Source organism: Ochotona curzoniae, unplaced genomic scaffold, assembly GCF_017591425.1.
Source record: "Ochotona curzoniae isolate NIBS_2020 unplaced genomic scaffold, NIBS_Ocur_1.0 patch216, whole genome shotgun sequence".
NCBI lineage: Eukaryota > Metazoa > Chordata > Mammalia > Lagomorpha > Ochotonidae > Ochotona > Ochotona curzoniae.
In genome coordinates, this window is record NW_024466769.1 from 76,332 (window position 1) to 98,734 (window position 22,403).

At 46.7% G+C, this 22,403-nt stretch overlaps 1 protein-coding gene across 1 annotated transcript in view; it reads left to right on the forward strand.

Annotated features, from left to right (window-relative positions):
• LOC121166720 (regucalcin-like) overlaps window positions 1–22,403 on the forward strand; it is a 39,594-nt gene that overhangs the window by 13,778 nt on the left and 3,413 nt on the right. Inside the window, exons 3-8 of the mRNA XM_040995973.1 lie at window positions 2,005–2,010; window positions 2,966–2,971; window positions 10,444–10,546; window positions 11,093–11,273; window positions 14,668–14,850; window positions 21,527–21,742. Coding sequence (XP_040851907.1) covers window positions 11,111–11,273; window positions 14,668–14,850; window positions 21,527–21,742 — 562 coding nt within the window. The 5' untranslated portion in view covers window positions 2,005–2,010; window positions 2,966–2,971; window positions 10,444–10,546; window positions 11,093–11,110. The remainder of the gene's footprint in view (window positions 1–2,004; window positions 2,011–2,965; window positions 2,972–10,443; window positions 10,547–11,092; window positions 11,274–14,667; window positions 14,851–21,526; window positions 21,743–22,403) is intronic.

Sequence of the window (22,403 nt, forward strand, 5' to 3'; positions counted from 1 at the left end):
GGTACCTTAAAAGATTAACTGATAAAAAAACATTCAGTTCTTATGTGTATCCTCTAGAAAGATCTTGTTCAGCCAGATAAACTTGAAAGTGTCTAAAGTCGGGGGGTCGGGGGGATGGAGGAAACATCAAAATCTGTTTTATGTTGTGGATACTGAAAACTATGTTTACATAATAAACAGACTTTGTAGTTACAGTTATGACCCAAAATAATGTAATTCCAAGATAAAAGAGACTTTTTAAGATTTGTTCTTTACTTGAAAAGGTGAAGTGACAAAGGGAGAGAGATTTTTCCATCCACTAGTTGACTCCCCAAATGTCCACAACAGCTGAGGGTGGACCAGGCTGAACCCAGGAACCAGGGACTCCATCCAGGTCTCCCAAGCAGGTGGCAGGGACCCAAGTATTTGGGCCATCTTCTTCTAGCTCCACATGGGAGTAGCTGGAACTCCCAAACAGCACTCGGGTGTGCAATACTGGTGTTGTAGGTGGTGAGTTAACCCTCTGTAACACAATACCAGTCTCAATGAAGAAGACCTTTGAGTATGAATAAATTTTTTTAAGTCGGTTTACCATTGTGTCAAAAAATAATATAAGCACAGTAACTTGGTTTATAAAAATCAGTATTGGGGCTGACACATTGGTCAGGATCCCACATGGGTTCCAGTTCATGTCCAACTCGCTGCTTATGGCCTGGTAAAGCCTTGGGACCCTGAACCCACGTAGGAGACTCAAAAGAAGCTCCTGGTTCCTGGTTTCAGATTGGCTCAGCTCTGGCCATTGCAGTCACTTGGGGGGCGAACCAGTGGATGGAAAATTATTCTCTGTCTCTTCTTCTCTCTAAGTCTGCAATCCCAATGAAAATAAATAAATCGCTTTTAAAAATCAGGGTTGGGGCTGGCACAATGGCTCAACTGGCTAATTCTCTACCTGCAAGCACTGGCATCCTATATGGGTGCCAGCTCATGTCCTGACTGCTCTACTTCCAATCCAGCTTCCCACTTATGGCCTGGGAAAGCAGCAGAGATGGCTCAAATCCTTGGGACCCTGCACTCACGTGGGAGACCTGGAAGAGTTCCTGGCTCCTGGCTTTAGGTGGGCTCAGTTCCAACCATTGCAGCCATTTGGGGAGGGGGAGAGGGGAGTGAATGAGTAGATGGAAGATCTTTTTCTCTCTCCTTCTCTCTGTAAATCTGCCTTTCCAATAAAAATAAATAGATCTGAAAGAAAGAGAAAGAAAGAAAGAAAGAAAGAAAGAAAGAAAGAAAGAAAGAAAGAAAGAAAGAAAGAAAGAAAAAAGAAAAGGGGCCCAGCGGTGTGGCGTAGTGGCTAAAGTCCTCACCTTGAACGTGCCAGGATCCCATATGGGCGCTGGTTCTAATCCCAGTAGCCCCACTTCCCATCCAGCTTCCTGCTTGTGGCCTGGGAAAGCAGTTGAGGACAGCCCAAAGCCTTGGGACCCTGCACCCACGTGGGAGACCTGGAGGAGGTTCCTGGCTCCTGGCTTCAGATCGGCACAGCACCGGCCGTTGCGCTCACTTGGGGAGTGAATCATCAGACGGAAGATCTTCCCCTCTCTCTCTCCTCCTCTCTGTATATCTGACTTTGTAATAAAAAATAAATAAATCTTTAAAAAAAAAAGAAACAGATACCAAATATTACTTGTTGACATTATTTTTGTTCTTGTCCCTAAAATGGAACTGACCTTATCAAGCATAAATTCAGGAAAAGTAGAGAGTGGACAGAATTTCAAAACCACAATTCTCAAAGCTCCATGCGCTAGGTTATCGCCATTCTCCTATATGGCAGTAAGACCTGTCCCCTCCAGGAGTCACGAGCTATCGCTTTCCTGTTAGTAACAGAGTTCGCCATGCATTTAGGAGATAGTTGCAATCCTAGATGCTACTGATGACAAGATCCCTGCAGGGGACTCACACACTACCTGTGCCTTCATCACCGACAGTATGAGCTCCATGATCTGCCTTGAGACCCAGTGGGAATGACAGTACGGGGTCTGTTAGCAAATGAAATGATCAAAGTCCATGGTATTGATCCTTCAGTCCATGATTCCTAACTTCAAACCTGTTTATTGCTTGGTCCTGATTACCGGGTACTTGTTCCATTGGGACATTTTAAATGAAGATTTCTCAGGAACTTTCCAGAAACTGCTGATTGCAGAAGTGGACTGCTTCAGTCCAGAGTTCATTTCTTGATTGTTCAACAGCCATGCTTTGCCCGTGGTCACTCATGTGGCTGATTGTACTTGACATGCCCCTGCAGCCCACTGGAAGGTCCCTCCATCTATTATCCTTTCTCTTCATCCTATGACTTTTGACCCCTGACAGTCTTATCCCACTTAAGGAATTCAAGCATTCTGATGCGTTTTTCTTAGACCATAGCTGCTGCCCTGATTTAACTGAGTTCACAAAAAAATCTAATCATTGTCCCTTGAACACTTGAGAAAGCACACTTCCTATGTGTGGGTCCCTTAAGAGCTGCCTTCACATCAGTAATCTCAAACTTTGGTCTCATAAAAATTATCTGTGGACCTCAGTTGTCCTTTGACCTCAAAATTGTTCCTGGCATCTGCTGATATTATTACTTACAATCCTATTAATAAATTCTTGCTCATCAAAAATGAGAGCTAATACTGGGGCTACACCTGATTTGCCCTGTTCTGCTTTTCAGGAACTGCTGAACACTCAAGGAATCTGATCACTTCAAGGGACATGGCACTTGCTCATGCCCGATGATCCGTATGCTCCTGGTAGTCTATGTGCCACCAGAATAGCTAGTACACAGAGAGATTTCAAAAAGTTGGGGAAGGGGCAATTCCAAGGTCTAGTAGGTTAAACCTTTGCCTGCATCATTGGCAGCCATTTTGGCGAGTGAGCCAGTGAATGGAAGATATCTCTCTCTCTTCCTTTCAAATAAAAAAATATATATATCTTTTTTTGAAGTTTGTAGGGGGAGGTACTGATGCCATGGCATAGTAGACTTAGAATGGTGCTAGTACTGGTATGCTATATGGGCACCAGTTCATGTCCCAGGTGCTCCACTCCAGTGGCCTTGGAAAGCTGTGGAGGATGGCCCCAACTTTTTGTCTACAGCCATGTAGAAGACTCAGAAGAGGCTCCTGCTCCTGACTTCAGATTGGCTTGGCTCTGGCTGTTGTGGCCATTTGGGGAGTGAACCAGCAATTGGAAGATCTCTTTGTCTCGATGTCTTTCTCTGTTATTGCCTTTCCAACAAAAACAAATCTTAAAAAAAAAAGTTTGTGAGGAAAATGAAATTAACACTTAGGTTTGTTTTGGTGCAAAAGAAATTGAAATCCATCCATACAAGGGGTCTTCAAAAAGACCAAAATGACCAAATGTCACCCTATCCTGGCTCAGAGGAGTGAATCATGCTTCTTTCGGCCCTTTCGTTCTCCTTACCTTCCAGATTACAACTAAAACAATCTCAGAATTACCCCCTATAGCCCAGCAGAATCAAATCCTTGTATTCTGCCCAAATCACTGGATACAAAGCCATATCCTATAACCTATTCTTTGAATAACCCTGTTAGTGGGCTGTTCCCACAGTTTCCAATAGCGTTTGTTCCTCCATCCTGATTGCAAAGTATGGATGACTTTAAATTTGTTGCACTGCAGGTGAACTTTGAATGAAGGACATTGACATTTAGATTATAAGTAAACATCTGAGAACCACCTTGTAGAGAGAGACCACCAAACCAATGGTTCTCCATGTGGGTGATAAGCGGTGCCATCAAGTGTAAAGATGGGTCACAGTATATGAGCAGCTGGTCAGAGAGCCAGGTGAGTCAGTGGAGGCTTGCGGAGCAAGGGGACACGCAGCTGGATCTGAGATTGGCACCAACCCCAAGCACAGGTAGAGAGGATGGATTAGTGGTGGGAGAAAAGCATTGTCAATAGAGAGAATAGCAAGCTCAAAAGGCAAGAAGCAGCTGGTGTGGCTAGAATTTGACAGAATTCAAGAATGAAGGGTCGACAGCTGAATAGTACCCTACATTCATTTTAAGGTGTATAGCTGCCGGTGGTGTACAAGCTAAAATTGAGATGTCAATGAAGTAGTCACAGGATGTGGTTAAGAACTTGCATTTTCTAACATATCAGTCACTCAATACCATGTCAATTAACTCCATAATGTTGTAAATTGTTGTTGATGTTATGTTGTGGCTTTTCATTGGTCGGGATGATATTCTGCCAGCTCTGCTTTCAGACCAGAGATGGTCTCCCCAAGAAACTGTTGAATTGATCTGGACAATAAGATGCTGGACTCTATGCATGGTACATGCTTGCAATGAAAGAAGCATGACTGGATTTGAACTGTAATACTGCAACAAGGTGGAGGAATCCACCATGGGGGGTGGTACGGGGAGGGGCTGGGGGAATCCCAGAGCCTATGAAACTGTGTCATAAAATGAAATGTAATTAATTAAAAAGAAACAAAGAAGATTTAAAAAAAAATGAAGGGTCTTTCATGTTCTTGGCTCCACTGAAAGATAGTGTCATTAGGTTGCATTTTGTTGTTCTTTTTTAACTTTTTTTTTTGTTGGAAAGGCAGATTTACAGAGAAAAGGACAGAGAGATCTTCATCTGTTGGTTCACTCCCCAAGTGGCCATAATAGCCAGAGCTGAATTGACCTGACCCGAAGCCAGGAACTTCTTCTGGGCCTTTCATGCAAGTGTAGGATCCCCAAGGCTTTGGGCCATTTCCTGCTGCTTTTCCAGGCCATAAGTAGGGCACTGGATGGGAAGTGCAGCAACTGGGACATGAACCAGCACCCAAATGGGTTACCAGCACTTGCAGTGGGAGAATTAACCAATTGAGCCATCATGCCAGCCCCTGGGTTGCATTTTCCAAAGATTCAATAACATCATCTTGTGATCCAAGCTAACAAGTCAACTTTATTTCCCTCCCACTGCTGAGGGTACAGCATCACTTTTGTAGTAGTGTTAAAAAGTATAACCAGAACTAACCATGAGGCAAAATCAAGTTATCTCAAATTAGTGATATACTACATTAAATATATATATGTACATGTGTATATATATATACACACACATATATGTATATATATATACACACACACACACACACACACAATGAATGTATGTATTTCTTTAAAAGGCAGAATGACAGACAGGTAGAGAGAGGGAGGGAGAAAGAGAGAGAGGGAAAGAGTGCTTTCCAAATAGCTCAACAGCCTGGCTGAATCAGGCCAGTGCCAAAAGTCAGAAACTCCATCCTGTCCCCCCACATGGGTGGCAGGAGTCATTAGACTATTAGCCACTGTCTCCAAGTGCATCAGCAGGAAGCTGGATCAGAAAAGAGGCAGCACTGTGATCAACAGGATACTAATGTCCCAAGTGACGGCCTAACCCTCTGCACTCACAATCCCAGTCCCACAGTCTACATTTTGGACTCCAAAAATGTTAATGTTTTGAAACAAAGAAAAGCTGAGGGGCCTGGCGCAATGGCTTAGTTGGCTAGTCCTCCCCCTTCAAGCGCTGAGATCCCTTATGGGTACCAGTTCATGTCCCAGCTGCTTTGTTTCTGATGCAGCTTCCTGCTTTGAGATCCTGCACTCACATGGGAGACCTGGAAGAGGCTCCTGGCTCCTGGCTTTGGATTTGCTCAGCTCTGGCCATTATGGCCACTTGGGGAGTGAACCACAGAATGGAAAATCTTCCTCTCTGCCTCTCCTTCTCTCTGTAAATCTGACTTTCCAATAAAAATAATTAAATCTTTAAAAAGAAAAAAAAAAAAACAGGAATTCTTCCAAATGAAAGGTGACTGAAGACAGCCCCAATGTCAAGCCTTCGTTCCCAGATGAGATTAAGGCATGAAGTGCTGTTTTCTTTTTACTCCTTAGGTTATAAGGTACAGTAGTGAGGTAATCAGGAAAGTTTTGATAAGATAATACTGTGCCCGTGTTAACTGCCTGATTCTGATCGTTGTGCTGCAGTTATATGTGAGAATGCCCTTGCTTTCAGGAAATGCACACCGAAGCACTCATATTTAGAGCTAAACAAGCAAGATGTCTCAAACTGTTTCAAATACATTTATGCTTGTGAATGACAAACTGTCCAGTGGAGCACAGTCAGGAATTCTCTATAGTTTCTGGGTGATTACTTCTCAGCACATGCAAGCACACGCGCACACAGAGAACTCAGCCCTGTCAGGTGGGAGCCCGAGAGCCAGCCCAGCAGGTTATTTTGGCAGCAGATCCAGGGGGTGAGACACAGCCTGCAGGCAGATGACAACGGTGTGGGCAAGACAGTGGGAAACTCCGAATGAGCGAAGGTAGAGCCAACGCCATCAGAAGGCCGTTGGAGGGATAGGACTGCGATCTGCTGACCGACTGGACTTAAGTTAGGGAACAAGAACAGGCTGGTGAGGTATCCGGGCTTCTTGGCATGGTTGACCCATTGGTTGACATGGTCCCATTCACCAAGGCGAAGTGCCCAGAATTGTGGAGAACACACTGATGGGTTTGGGATAGCTCGGTGCGGCTGTTGAGAAGAGGGTTCATCTAAAGGCTTGGCAGGAGGGATCTGAACTCAGACACAGGTTAGAGAGGCACCAGCACCTAAGGAGGGAAGAGGAAGTGATAGGATAGGAAGAGATTCTCAGAGACAGGGCACAAGGCTCATTCTGCCACTGTGGAGCTGTGGGCTGTGGGCTGCCATTTGCAGCCCCTGCAGCCCCTGGCAGAGAGCTGGTTCAGTCCTGGTTGTTCCACTTTCAATCCAGCTTCTGGTTAATGCTTCTGGAAAGGCAGCAGAGTGCCCCCAAGTGCTTGGGTCCCCCACCACCCACCTGGGAGAGCTGGGTGGAGCTCCTGGCTCCTGGCTCCCTGCTTCAGCCTGGTCCAGCCCTGGCTGTTGCAGCCATTTGGGGAGTGAATCATTGGATGGAAGATTCTCTCTGTCTCCCTTTGCCTTTCAAAGAAATAAAGCAGGGACAAGCACAGTGGCACAGCAGGCTAACCCTTCACCTTGTGGCACCAGCATCTCACATGAGCTCTGATTCCAGTCCCGACTGTTCCACTTCCCATAAGCTCTGAGCTTATGGCCTGGAGAAGCAGCAGAGGTTAGCCCAAGTCCTTGGGATCCTACACTTGCATAGGAGACTCAGAAAAATGTCCTGGTTCCTGGCTTCAGATCAGTTCAGCTATAGCCATTGAAGCTGTTTGGGGAGTGACTTAAAGGATGGAAGTCTCTCTCTTTCTCTCCTCTCTATAAATCTGCCTTTTCAATAAAAATAATTAAATCTTTTTTTTTAAAGATTTATTTTTATTATTTTTTCATTGGAAAGGCGGATATACAGAGGAGAGACAGAGAGGAAGATCTTCCGTCCAATGATTCACTCCCCAAGTGAGCACAACGGCCGATACTATGCCGATTCAAAGCCAGGAGCCTCTTCCGGGTCTCCCACGCGGGTGCAGGGTCCCAAAGCTTTGGGCCGTCCTCGACTGCTTTCCCGGGCCACAGGCAGGGAGCTGGAAGGGAAGCGGGGCTGCCGGGATTAGAACCGGCGCCCATATGGGATCCCGGGCATGCAAGGCGAGGACCTTTAACCACTTGCGCCACCGCGCCGGGCCCTAAATCTTTTTTTTTAATGAATGCTGGAGATCCCCACCATCCGGGGGTCCCTATTCCACTCCTTGCCCCACCCAAGAAAGGGCCCCTGTGGTTTGTTTCTGCTGATGACTTAAACTATTTGCCCAATTGGCAAGTCCCTTCTCTTGGTAGAATCAAGTTTTACTCTGTAATTGGAGACACTGAAGGGTAACTGTCTTAAATACCTCCCAGGGCCAAAGGAAAACAATCGTGGCCCTAAAGTGCTCATTAGTCTAAGATACAAACCTCACATTTTAAGCTGACATTGCTACAACCATATCCTGTTTGCCCCAACCCTTTTGCTGCCTTTAGATATTAACTTCTGACCTTCCTTAATGAGATAAAGACCATTAGAAATCCAAAATGATTGTGATTGGAATGAACTAAGGGCTGTTCAGGATAGTCCAGAGAGCAAAGAATGGGCTGCTGGATCCAGAGATAACTGGGGAGATAACAGACCTTGGATTCAATATGTGCAATAAAACGTACATATTGAATCCAAGCACACCTAGCACACTCCATTCGGGTGCCCAGTGCTCCCTGCCTCCCCTCACTCCTGTTTGCCTCCCCTTCCCTCACACTGCTGCAATGTTTTAAACCTGTTGCAGGGGCCAGTGATAGAACCTGGGATCTCACTGGGAATGTGACATGCAGGGCTGCCCCAATGGTTCAGGCCTCACGATATCTCTTGCCATTGAGTTTGAAGGTTCTATGTCTTTATTTGAACAGCACAGTACAGAAAAAGAGGGAAGAAAAGAAAGAGAGAGAGAGAATCTTTCACCTGCTAGTTCACTCTACAAATGGCCAGGTTGAAGGCAGGAGCCTGGAGCACTCTCCAGGTCTCCCATGTGGGTGCATGGTCCAAGCACTTGGGCCGCCTTCCACTGCTTTCCCAGGCACATTAGCCAGGAGCTGGACTCCAACCAGTGCCCACATGGGATGCTTAAGCCCCAGTGCCAACCACGCAGGCCTCTCCACATGATTTCAAAAGCAGGTCACATGCAAGTCACATGAGGCCTTTAATCTTCCGCCACCAACAATGTTTTGCAAAAGTTGGCCTCCAGTCATGGAGTCATCCGGGTCATCCCCACTAAGGGGAGACAATTTGTTAACTACTTCATTCTTTCCTTTTTTGTTTGTGGTTAATCAGAACCCTCCCAATCTCTCGAGCATTTTAACAAATTGTTGTTGTTGTTGAAGTAAGAGATGAACTTTAGATACCCGTCCAAACTCCAAGGTCAGCTTTGCCAGGGTGGGGTGTGTTGTGGCCAAGGCCACAGCTCCCCAACTCCCCAAGGTCTGGAGCCATCCACCTGCCAAGTGGCTGGTCCCCAGAGGCACCGGGCCTCTTCCCCGCCGGGCTCGGCTGCCCGCCCTCCGGCGCCGCTAGGACCAGTGCCCGGGTCGTGCCAGCATCCCCGCCCCCTCCCTGGCAAGGAAAGGCCTTGGCAATAGTGACGGTGGAGCGAGACCTGCTCGACCGGCCCTAGCCGCAAGAAACAGGCCGGGTGCGCAGGGAGGGCCTGGGCTGCTTGAAGCGCGCGCCGAGGACGAGGCAGGTTCAGCCCTCAGCTTCCCAGGGCCTCACCGTCGCCGTCGCCGCTGCTGTCGTTTTCGCTCAAGGTCACAGTGCTCTAGCAGATTGTTCGAAGACCCCGGCTTCCCTTCACCCTCTCAGGTACCCACCCGACCCAGAAGCATCGCGGGGCAGGGATGGGCCGGGGGACCTTGACGCCTTATTCCCGCGTCCAGCCACCGTTTTGGGGCTGCAGTAACCGGCAGAAATGGATAGCTGCCCGGCTCTTGCACCACACAGCGTCGTGGGGGGGAGGTTAAAAGTCGCTGTTGCAAAACTCCCGCTTCTGATCTTGGAGCCTTATCTAAGCCTGATAGCACGAAGGCCTTTGGAGTCTGCGCCCACTTTTTACCAAGCAATGAATGTAAAAATTCTACGACGCTGGCCGTGAGCATTGGCCACCGCTGTGAGTTATATGTTGAGAGAGAGGGGGAGAGAGAGAAAGGTTATTGAAAGGAATCAGGCCCCAAGATTCTTTTCCTGTGTTGCATTTCTATTTATTTGCCCACCAATGTACGATGCGCGGGAGCCCTTTCTCAGAAGAACTCCGAGCCCTGGGAGGAGTTGCAGGTGCAAGCAATTTTTATCATTGCTGAAAAGCCACCTCCTAGGGGCAAGTTGAACCGGAGAGAAGCTCTCAGAAGTTGCATGCCTGCTTTTCTTCTCCCACACAGGATTCTTATCAGATCAAGGTTGTCGTTTTTTTCTTTTCTAATAATTGTTATATTTTTCCTTCCCCAGTTCCCTGGTCACAGCCCCTGCCCTAAAGTCCCAGCCTATAATGCTCCTCATCTGTGGCGTTCAGTTGGCTCCGTGCCTTCCTAGGAATAAAGGAATATCTGAGGGGCTGTCTCAGCGCCCCCTGGCTCCATCTCCTGGCCCTATCCCCCTCCCTCCCACCCTTCCAACCCCCACCCCAGCTCCAGGGTCTTTTCCCCGGTTCCTTTCATGGTCTGATTTGAAAAATGGATGTTAGCTATAATTCAGTGTCTGATGGCTGGTGACTGCGTTTCTAAAAATGCAGATCAAAAGGCTGTGAGCTTTGTACCTTCACAGGAGGGGTTCAGCTGCATAGGCGGGGGCGGGGGAGGGGGAGGGCAATGGGAGAAGGTGACCTGCAGACACCCAGAGGGGCCACCAATGAGAGAGCTGCCCGCCCTCTGACCCACCTTGGAGGCTAGGGAGCTGACAAAAAGGGCAGCCTTGTGCTGTCTGAGCAGCCACTGGCTCGCTGAGCGTGACCCAGTGACTAGCGCACCAAGGTGTGGATGCCCAAGTGTCGCCTTTTAGTTATTTTCAAGACAGCTTGAAAAGAAGTTACTGGTAAGTTGACCGAAGGTATCTCCTGTTTTCACCTATTAGCTTTCTTCTTTTTCCTACCTGTCTCCTACCGTGCAATCACGGATCATGTTCTGGCTCCAGGGACCCACATTTTGCCTGTCCAATTTGAATCCCAAACAGGCAAACCCGTGACGATCCCGTGGCTCCCAGTGAGTCATGCCGCTTTGGTTGGACTTCCCAGTGCATATAAAAGTTATGTTTACACTACACTATTAACTAGTATTATTAGCACTATTAACTAGTCTATTAACTGTGCAATAGCACTGGGTCTTAAAAAATACATGCCTTAATTTAAAATACTTTTATTGCTAAAACAAAACAAAACAGAAACAATAAATGGCACCAATTCACTTGCTCAATGCCAGGTTGCACAAGCCTTGAACTTGCCAAAAAAAAGAAAATGCAACATTGGCAAAATGCCCTAAGGCAAAGCCAAGGAAAATGAGGTAGGTGTATGCATCTTAGTAAGATCGGAAGCCAGGTGTTTGAACTTGCATCCTACAATTGCATTTTCTCTGCTAACTTCAGGAGCTGTGCCCTGTGACCATGTCGTCCATTAAGATTGAGTGTGTTCTGCCCGAGAGGTGCCACTGCGGTGAATCTCCAGTGTGGGAGGAATCATCAGGCTCTCTGCTCTTCGTGGATATCCCTGGGAAAAAGCTATGCCGGTGGAATCCACTCACCAAGGCAGTGCAGCGAATGACTGTAGGTAAGGAGAAAGGCTGGCCTCGCATCTTCTCAGGCAGACGCCTGTTCCCAGGGGAGGGGCCGCCACCCAGTGTTCCTCATTCTCCCAGGACCTTCTGGTTAGTTTTTTTTTTTTTTTAGTGTTTATTTTCATTTATTTGAAAGATTTACCAAGGGTTGGAGTGGAGGAAGGGGCAGGAGAGAGAAACAGAGGTCTTTCATCTGCTGGCTCACTCCCCAAATGCCAGCAACAGACAGGGCTGGGCCAGGCTAAAGCCAGGAGCCTGGAACTCCATCCAGGTCTCCCACATGTGTGCAGGATCCCAGGCACTTGGACCATCCTCCCTTGCTTTCCCAGGTGCATCAGCAGGGAGTCCGAATGGAAGTAGAACAGCCGACACTCCAGTAGGTGCCCATATGGGCTGGTGTCACAGGTGGTGGCTTTAGCTGCCATGCCACAATGTCAGTCCCAGGAGCTTCTTGTTAAAGCTTCTTGTTGAAGCTTTAAAAGCTTCAAGGATTGCCATGCTCTCTGGGTGACAATCCAATCCATGACTTTGACCCAAGAGGCACTTAGGATGATTAATTCAGAGGCGTGGCAAATAGTCCCAGTGTTATTTTGATGCTGAGGCACTGTAGGTTCCCTTAGCACCATCAGATAACAGCATCAGCCCTAGCCACTGCATAGCCCACTGGAGTCAGGCTAAGAACTCCATTATCAAACCCAAATCCAGAGCTGTCCTGATCTCTTTGATGGTGGGTGGGCGGAGGGGTGGGAAGGAGAGCCCGTGATTTCTGGACCAGGGGCGTAGCTCTGCTCTGGAATGGGCTTGGAATGACTATGGATGCATTGAGAAATTCTTTGTTTTATGATGGTGTTCTTGAGCGTAGATGCCAGGGGTTCTTGTAACCATGGCAACTCCTTGCATACCTTTCCATGAATCCATTTGGGATTCCACTGCAGACCAACCCTTGCTTGATTCCATCCATCCTTCTTTCCTTCCTTCCTTCCTTCCTTCTTTCCTCCCTCCCTCCCTCTCTCCCTCCCTCCCTCCCTTCGTCTCTCTCGCTCCCTCTCCCTTTTTCTATGAGAGGGAGCAGCTTTCTGACTCACCTGGGAGCTTGATTGCGGAGAGAAGCAAGTGGCTCTGGGTCATGAGGGTGGTGTTGGCCCTCCCCAAGCTCGCTCTATCCCTGCACACCATGGGCCCACCCCAACTCTGCAAAGCCCGCAACCATGGGAAGGATTTGTGGTATCAGCAGGAACTTGAGGAAGTCTCAGGTGACAAGGTCGGGATCCTTGTGACAGATCCTCCCAATGGCATTCTGCAAGGTCCCACCCCGCCCCTCCATGGCTTAAATCAGCAGCCAAGCAGGAATTCTCAGCACACCCACTGCTGCTGAGCAGGGCTTAGGGAATGTTTGCACAATAAAATCGGGTAAATTCATTTCCTGTGACTGCTTGCTGTGGCAATCAGCTCTCCACTCCAAGTCTGCTGGAGCCTGGCACAGTGACATAGCAGGCTAATCCTCCACCGGTGGCACTGGCATTGCATATAGACACCAGTTTGTGTCCCAGCTGCTCTATTTCTGATCCAGTCCCTGCCTGTGACCTAGCAAAGCAGCAAAAGAGGGTTCAAGACCTTGGGACCCTGCACCCATGTGGGAGACCCAAAAGCAGCTTCTGGCTCCAGGCTTTGAAACGGCCCGGCTCCAGCCATTGCAGCCATTTGGGGAGTGAATCAGCAGATGGAAGATCTCTCTCTGTCTCTCCTTCTCTCTCTGTAAAGCCTGGCTTTCCAAATAAAAATAAAACTTTTAAAATAAAGAGAATAGTCTTCTTGTATATGCAAAAAATTAAACCCAGAGAACCTAAAATTTAAAACTACAGAATATAGTAGTATGAGCAGTCTTTAAAACATTCATGAAAAATGAGTATCATGGAAAGAACTGTGTGTGAATTTCAACTTCTTGCGCCAAAATAAACTTGTTTTAATTATATTTCCTCCATCTTTTTCAAGTATTTTTGTATTATGAAGAGATGTGATTGAACCTTTGCTACATCTACATTTCTTGCTATTTATTATTTTTTAAAGATTTATTTCTTTTTAGTATAAAGGCAGATTCACAGAGAGGAGAGAAAAAGAGAAATCTTCCATCTGCTGGTTCATTCCCCAAAGGTCCCAATGGCCAGGAGTTGAGCAGATCTGAAGTTAGGAGCTTCTTCCAAATCTCCCACACGGGTGCAGAGGGGCCCAAGGACTTGAACCATTCTCTACTGCTTTTCACAAGCAGGGAGCTGGATGGGAAGTGGAGCAGCCGGGACACGAACCGATGCCCTTATGGGATGCCGGCACTCGCAGGCAGAGGGTTAGCCCTGCTACTTATTATTTTTATCACACTTGCTGTCTGACAGTATTTGGGGAAGTAATTTTCAATTAAATATATAAAATATGTCCTCACACACATACAGAGAGAAATAAAGCACAAAAACTTAAATTTGAGAGACCGAAATGCAAAGAGAGAAAAATTAAGAAGTCTGTTGTTGATTCCCTGCCCAAATGCCTGCACTGGAAGGCACTGGCCCCCACTAAAGCCAGGAGCCCAGGTCAGTCCGGGTCTCCCACATGGGTGGCAGGGATCCAGTTACTTGAGGCATCGCTTGCTGCCTCCTAGGGTGAACTTGAGGGTCAGAAGCAGAGCTGGAACTGGAACCCAGGTATTTGGGCATCTTTTTTTTTTTTTAATTCAGTTTTTAAAAGATTTATTTATTTTTATTACAAAGTCAGATATACAGAGAGGAGGAGAGATAGAGAGGAAGATGCTCTGTCCAATGATTCACTCCCCAAGTGACCGCAACGGCCGGTGCTGCACCAATCCGAAGCCAGGAGCCAGGAACTTCCTCCAGGTCTCCCACACAGGTGCAGGGTCCCAAGGCTTTGGGCCATCCTTGACTGTTTTCCCAGGCCACAAGCAGGGAGCTAGATGGGAAGTGGAACTGCCAGGATTAGAACCATCACCCATACGGGATCCCGACGCGTTGAAGGCGAGGACTTTAGCAGCTAGGCTACTGTGCCAGGCCCAGATTCATTCATTTTTATTGAAAAGGCAGATATACAGAGAGGAAGATCTGTCCGATGGTTCACTCTCCAAGCAGCTGCAACGGCTGGAGGTGAGCCAATCCAAAGCCAGGAGCCTCCTCCAGGTCTCCCACATGGGTGCAGGGTCTCAAGGCTTTGGGCCCTTGGGCATCTTAATGTTGCTCCAGATACCTAGTCCCTATCCTTCAACTTGGCAGAGAGTGTTCCCATCATCCACACAGCTGGATGCCTTCGCTAAGAGATGCAGGAGACATGAGTGTCGACGCCGCCACTGAACTGCTTGCTGCCTTCTAACGTGTGATTTGGCCTCTGCAGAAGCGCCGGTCTCCTCGGTGGCCCTGCGCCGGTCTGGAGGCTATGTCGCCACCATTGGAACAAGGTTCTGCACTGTCAACTTACAAGATCAGTCAGTAGTTACCCTGGCCACAGTGGATAACGATAAGAAAAACAATCGATTCAATGATGGGAAGGTGGATCCTGCAGGAAGATTCTTTGCTGGTAAGATGACTTTCTAGAAACTACTTTCTGAACTTTGGAGGAAATTATGAGAGAACTTCAAAAAGTTTCTGGAAATCTTGCGTAACTTTAAAAAAAAATTTATTTATTTTTATTGCAAGTCAGATATACAGAGAGGAGGAGAGACAGAGAGGAAGAGCTTCTGTTCGATGATTCGCTCCCCAAGTGACCCCAAGTGACCATAACAGCCAAAGCTGAGCTGATCTGAAGCCAGGAGCCAGGAGCTTCTTCCAGGTCTCCCATGCTGGTGCAGGGTCCCAAGGCTCTGGACCGTCCTAGACTGTTTTCCCAGGCCACAAGCAGGGAGCTGGATGGGAAGTGGGGCCGCCAGGATTAGAACCGGCATCATTATGAGAGCCTGGCAAGTTCAAGACGAGGACATTAGCTGCTAGGCTATTGCGCCGGGCTGTTAAGTTTACTTTTTAAAATCAACATTTCTTCATTCCTTTTACAATGTATGAAGAGACACAAAAAGAAACAGAGCGATCCCATCGCTGGTCTGCACCAGTGAGGGCTGGGTCAGGCCAACACCAAGAAGCAGGAACTCAGTCCGAGTCTCCCACATGGTGAGGTAGCTCCCAAGGCTTGCCCCGGCACTGATGTTTTCCAGGCTCTGCACTGGTGAGACTGATGGCAGGTGTCAGAGCTGGACACTGAACCCTGGCACTCCAGGGCAGGATGCGGGCCTCTTAAATACTAGGCTAAATGCCTGGCTCTAAATGAATTTTAGATTTTTTGTAGCTGTGGATATTTGGATTGGAAATTATTTCCATTTATAGCAAAGAAGTAAGACTAGTACAAACAACACTTGGATGCTATTTAGTTAGATCCACCTGTTGTTAACACTTTGGTTCTAACATTTGCTGTTCTATCTAACCATATTAATGCTCCAAATCATTTGATAATAGGTTGTATATATATATATATATATATCCTGTGCCTTTACTACTGAAATCCTTCAGCGTGAATTTTCAAAAAAAAAAAAAATGACATATTTGTACACAACCAGAGTTACCAACGTAAAGAAGTTTAGCATTACTATGCACATGGTTTATTTGACACCCCATCTCAGCCCCAGTTTTAAAAATTGACCAAATCATGCCCTTTTTGTTTTTCTCCTCTAGGACAGACCCAGTGTGAGATTGCTTTGCCTTGAACCTCTTAGCCTGGAACATTTCCATAGCTCATCTTTGTTTTTAATGCCATTGACATTTATGATTACAGTCCCATCCTAGACCCCCTTTGTGAATTTTTGTATCTGTCTGATGTGTTCTTGTGATTAGACTGATGTTAAACTTTCTTGGCTAGAATTCTGTGTGATGTTCTGACCTTTTTGTGGGGTCCCATCTGGAGGCACACGATGTCCCTCTGCCCCCTAAATGGTGACAAGAATTCTGATTCCCCAGCCTGTCAGATGAACGCACTGCAACTATTTTTAAAATTTCAATTTACAGGCAATGTGGGGGGTTTGCTAGCTATTTGTTGCCATGCAACACCTTACCCTGAAACTTAGTGACTTCGTCTATTAATCTCGTAGAGTTTCTGAAGGTCAAAAACCTGGGTGCAGCTTAGCTGGATGGTTCAAGGATGGGTCTAGTGAGGATGTATGCAAGCTGTCAGTTGGACCTGAATGCTGCAAAGGGACATGGAGTGTCCGCTTCCAAGCCAGTCCTCATAGGGATTGGCAGGAGTCTTCAGTTCCCTGCATTCTGGGCCTATTCAAAGGGCTGCTTAGGACATGTGTTTCCCTAGAGCCAGTGATATGAGAGAGAGAGAGAGAGAGAGAGAGAGAGAGAGCGAGCCCACCCAAGATGGAAGCCCCAGTCTCGTTACCAACCATTTTGGAGGTTGCACACCATTACTACTGCCAAGAGTCTATTGATCGCCACACAGACAAGAATGAAGAGAGTCATCCCGAGCTGTGACTCCTGGAAGGCCCAGCTGAATGGGGGCTGTCTTGGAGACTGGCTGCAATAGGGAGCACTGCTTACAGTCTCTGCAGACCCCCTACTCCTCCCCAGACGTCCCTCCTTAGGTTTTTCATCTGTTGATTCTTGCTTGAACCAATGTTTATTGTGACAGTTGCAGAATGATATGCATACAGGTTTAAAAGGATTTTGATTCTAGATGTAAAGAGATAATGTATATCACTTGCATTTCTCATTTGCCTGCCCTCTTAATAACCCCAAGATGTAGGCAAAGAGGATTTGCTGTCTTTGCTGTCTCTCTCTCCTTGACTTTCCGATGGAAAGCATGAGATCTGAGCTGTGCATTGCTCCCCACCTTCCTAGGCTTGGCATAACCACAGATATCATCTGGGAAAGGCTGAAGGATTAAAGACAAGAAGGCATGGGAAGTCCTCCTGCCAGCTGTGTCTGTCACACACACACACACAATTGGCTGCTTTGCTTCTTGATACAATTAATCGTCCCTCTCCCCTATGACTAGAAATTTTAAAATGCCATGGCACTTCATGAGACAAAAATAAAGATGTCCTCCTGCAGTCCCTGGGCCATCAGGAGACCTTTAAAAATTGTGGGTGTCACCATGGGTGTCATGGGTGGACTTGAAATGCCAACGGAAATGCCCAAGAACCCTTTACTAAAGAGAAATCATAGCTCCCTGCAGGGACACAGAAGTTTCTCGGGCCTAGCAAAGTGTGGGATCATCTGATAGCCTAGAATGGAGTCTCAGTGTGATTGCTCCCTGAAGGAATAGCCAAGGTGCGACCTGTTATGCCCACTACTAGCTCACTAAGAGAGTCCTTTCTTTTTTTTCTCATTTTCAGTAAATATATCAAGTTTGTGCTAAACACAGAACTATTGAAATGGGAACATACGCTCAAGTACAATGTAGTTCTTGACTTCTTTATACCAGGTACTTTATAATGAGTCAGACAAGTTAACAGAATGTTAAAACTGTTTTTAAAGTCAATGAACTGATTAAAGTAACTTCATCCAAAAGAAGGTAGCCTATTCTGCCCTCTCGATTCCGAAAGCAGCAGTGGATTCAGTCACATTCAGGGCATCTATGGCCATGAGGCCCCTGGTGTGGCGCAATATCCAGGAGGCAAACCCCACCACTCCCCTGCAAGGAACTAGTAGCTAACATCCTTCTTGTCGGGGAGGGGGGGGCTACCATGTCTTTTTCTTTTTTTAAGATTGTGATTGTGTGATTTTTATTTTATACCAGGTGGTGGTCCTTAATAAAGTTCCCATTGTCAAGATACAGCTAATAGTTTCATTGGGAGTCCATCTTTGATCTGGAAGTAGAGATGCACACTGCACTGCATCCTCACATCTGGACATGATAGTCTCCATTACACAGTCACCACACATCCCTCTTAAATGAAAAGCCACAATACAAAATCAACAACAGGAAGAAAAAAATAGAAATTTACAGTGCCATGAATTTCTCAAGAGGTTTTGATAGTTCAACAGTCCTGAATTGCTGTTGATCCCACCACTCCAATTGCGATGAAATCTCTCCAGAATCCACTGGCTGCTATGGTCCACCTTAGAGTCTCCATCTGCCCAGATCTTCACTGCCAATAATTGGCTGGGGTAGTTGATCAATTTGTTCTGTCCTCCGTCCTCTGCCATGGTACCAGGTGTCCTCTGGAGGCTCCAATGTACTGCCATATCCTATTTTTTTCAGTTCTAACATTCTCATTTGGCTATTCTTCATATCATCTACTTCTTTGCGGATACTTTCTGTTTTGAGTTTTGTTTGAAGAAGGCAAAAATTGCTCGTTAGATTTGTGTACGAGCCACTTTGGTTTTTTTAAGATTTATTTATTTTTTAATTGGGAAGTCAGATATACAGAGAGGAGGAGACACAGAGAGGAAGATCTTCCATCGCTGGTTCACTCCCCAAGTGGCCACAACAGCTGGAGCTGCACCAATCTGAAGCCAGGAGCCCAGAGCCTCTTCCGGGTCTCCTACATGGGTGCAGGGTCCCAAAGCTTTGGGCCGTCCTCAGCTGCTTTCCCAGGCCACAGGCAGGGAGCTGGATGGGAAGCGGGGCCACTGGGCCCTAGTTTTTGTCAAGTAACCCCTCCATCTGTGCCACCTCATGTTCAGCATCTGCTGATTGACTTTTCCTGCGTGAGTTGAGCCTTCCATACCTTTTTGTGTTGCCAGGTAATTTGGGGCCACATCATAGACATATTGAATATGATGGTATGAGCCCTGAGTCTTGTTTATAATCCTTTGGGGAATGTCACTGTAGTTGCCTTAGTAAGCAATGTACAGTCATGTAGAGCTTAACAATGGGGATACGTTCTGAGAAATGCTTTTTTCACTCTTTATTTATTTGAGAGTCAGACAAGCAGAATGAACTCACATTCACTGGGTCACTGGCTCACTCCCCAAATGCCCACAACACACACTGTTGTGCTGAACTGGAGCCAGAGGTGGATACCAAATGCACAAACTCTCATAAGAGATGTGAGCATCTTGACTGGCTAGACTAAATACCTGCCCCCATTATAGAGTCATCTTAACACCACCCAGGCTGGCAATGAGGTCACTAGGTAGTAGAGATGCGGTCTGTCACTGGCTGAAATGTTGTTCATTCATGACTGCAGGTGCTTAAAGTTTTGGATTCCTGCTAGAGTCTGTTAAACTCTGTTGCTCATGTGTGCCACCCAGTGGTCAGCCTGGGACCTGGCAGGAGATGGATCCACTAGCTCTGTTCTCAGTGTTTGATGTGTTCATTAGAATCCAGTCCATGTATATACAAGTTAAGGATGAGCCTCGTTGAACTTAAACAGCTTTCTAAGTGGCTCCCTTCCTGAGAAACTGGTTTTTTCACTGATTCTCAATGCAGTTTCTCCCCCAGTTTCATCCCTCGAGTCAGAAATCACCCATGTCTGTGGTTGTGCGGCCAGAGGGGAAGAAAGTATAAAAGCAACAGCGTTTGATTCCATTCTTTTGGAGTTGGTCTCACAGAATGCAGAGGAAAGTTCCTGCCTTTGAGGTTTTCGTTCAAGTAGTTTCTTGTTGCTAGAACCCCCTTTGCTGTTGCCACGCCTACTTCAGCGCTATCTGGGGACTTGTTTAGGAGAGGATGAATTAAAAGCAAGGAGAGTAACCCAAGGATTTCTTCCATTCTCTGCAAGCTTCAGGGGGGTTTTGTGTTTTGTTTTTGTTTTTGTTTTCTGCTCCATGAGCCAGGTCTAGCTTCTTGGACCACTGTCTGTCTGCACTAGAGTGCCCACTTCCAGATTTCCGGGTGAGTAGGTCATGAGCGCCTGGAGAAGAGAATGAAGAACTGGCCACTGGTGAGCTGCTGCTCATCCCTGGGCTGCCTGCTGATGCTCACTCTGCAGACTTCTCAGAGAGCCGTGCCTGCCTTTCATCCAGGTTTTACAGTTGCGCTCCTAGGAGCAAATTATGTTGGTGCGCCTTCAGTTCTTTTCTGACACCAGAACCTGCCCACATCGTTGTAATTTGCATGATAGATGATGTAGTTGTTATTTTAAAATTATACACACACATAGAGGACAGGTATTTGCAGTTAAGTCGTCAGTTAAGATAGTCACATCATTTCATATCAGAGTGCCTGGGTTCAAGTCCTGGCTCCAGCTCCTGATTCCAGCTTCCTGCTAATGTGTATCCCGAAGCACAGCAGGTGATGGTTCAAGTCAAGGGACTAGAGTCCCTGTCACTCACATGGGGGATTTGGATTGAGTTCCCAGCTCGGGCCTGCCTGCCTGGTCCTAGCCTCATGGATGGGACTTCTATGTTTTTCTCCCAATGCCCTCTCTCTTATCTCTGCCTCTCAAATAAATAACTTTTTAAAAATAAATAATACAGGGTCAGCCTAATGGCTCAACTAATTAATCCTCCACCTTCAAGCACCAGCATCCCATATGGGCGATGCTTCATGTCTCAGCTGTTCCAACTCTCATCCAGCTCCCTGCTTATGATCTGGGGAAGCAATGGAGGATGACTCAAGTCCTTGGACCTTACACCCGCATGGGAGACCCAGAAGAAGCTCCTGGCTCCTGGCTTTAGATGGGCTCAGTTCTAGCCTTTGCTGCCATCTGGGGTGTGAACCATTGAGTGGAAGAGCTTTCTCTCTTTCATTCTCTCTATAAAAATCTGCCTTTCCAAAAAATAAATAAATAAACAAGTCTTTAAAAAATAATTAATACACAGATGAGGATTATATAATAATTTCCTTAATTCAAACACTGGAAAGAGGACCAATTGTGTGGCACAGACAATTCAGCTGCTACCTGCAGTGCTGGCATTTCGTATCAGAGCTCTGGCTTATGTCCCTGGCTGCTGCACTTCCAATATAGTTCTCTGCTAAGGCGCCTGGGAAAACAGCAGAAAGTGATCCAAATACTTGCGTCCTTGCCATCCATGTTGGAGACTCAGCTGGAGTCCCTGGCTCCTGGCTTTGGCCTGCTGTAGCCCTGGCTGTTGTGACATTTGGAGTGTAAGGATGTGAACCAGCAGATAGAAGATCTCTCTCTCTGTATGTGTGTGTATTTGTCAATGTACCTTTAAAATAAAGCTTAAAAGAAAGAAAAGCAAGGAAGGAAGGAGCCCTGAAAGGCTCCTTGTGAGAAGCAGTGGCACCGTGCACGGACACGGCCATAGCCACGCAGAGTGTGGCTGAGCTCGGTGCTCTTTGCTTTGTGCAGGTACCATGGCCGAGGAGACAGCCCCAGCAGTGCTTGAGTGGCACCAAGGATCCCTGTACGTCCTCTTTCCTGACCATCAAGTGAAAAAGGACTTTGCTCAAGTGGACATCTCCAATGGTTTGGATTGGTCCCTAGACCACAAAATCTTCTATTACATTGACAGCTTGGCTTACTCGGTGGATGCCTTTGATTACGACCTGCATACCGGACAGATCTGTATGTACCTTTTCATTCTTTTCATTCACGCTTAGCCAGGCACCTTTCCTTCCACCTGTGAAAACACAGAGAACTTCCCAATGTTAGTAGTTCAATGTAGCCATTATTATATAGACTGGACCATGCCACCAGTCAAACCATGATCCTCAACACGAACATGAGCACAGTTGGCGTAATCTGAATAAACCCTTTGTCTCCTTCCTTGCCGCCATCATCAGAAAAGGGGATCCCTGGAAAATGGATCCTGTGCTACCAAGAGATATTTAAAGGCAAATTAGATGTAAAAGAACGGAAAAGCAGGATATTAAAGTTTGTGATTGCTAGTTCTTACTTGTTCTTTAAAACCATGGGCAACCACAGAGGCAACCTCACAACCTTTCCAAGTGGAAAACGCAAGGTTGTTGCAGGTTGTTCAGTTCTGTCAATGGGCTTTAAATTAGCCCCAGTTGGAAACTGGGAGGGAAGGAATCATGAAGAATTTAGAAACTGATTCATGAGACGTGCCAGACCAGAAGAGCAAAAGCAGCCATACAAATGACTTGGAGGGGATCACAAGAATCTCCATGCACATGTAATCAGAAGTAAAATATTCCAGTGGGAACGCTTGGCCTTGAAATATAAAGGGCTCCTTTTTTTTTTTTTTTTTTTTTTTTTTTTTTTT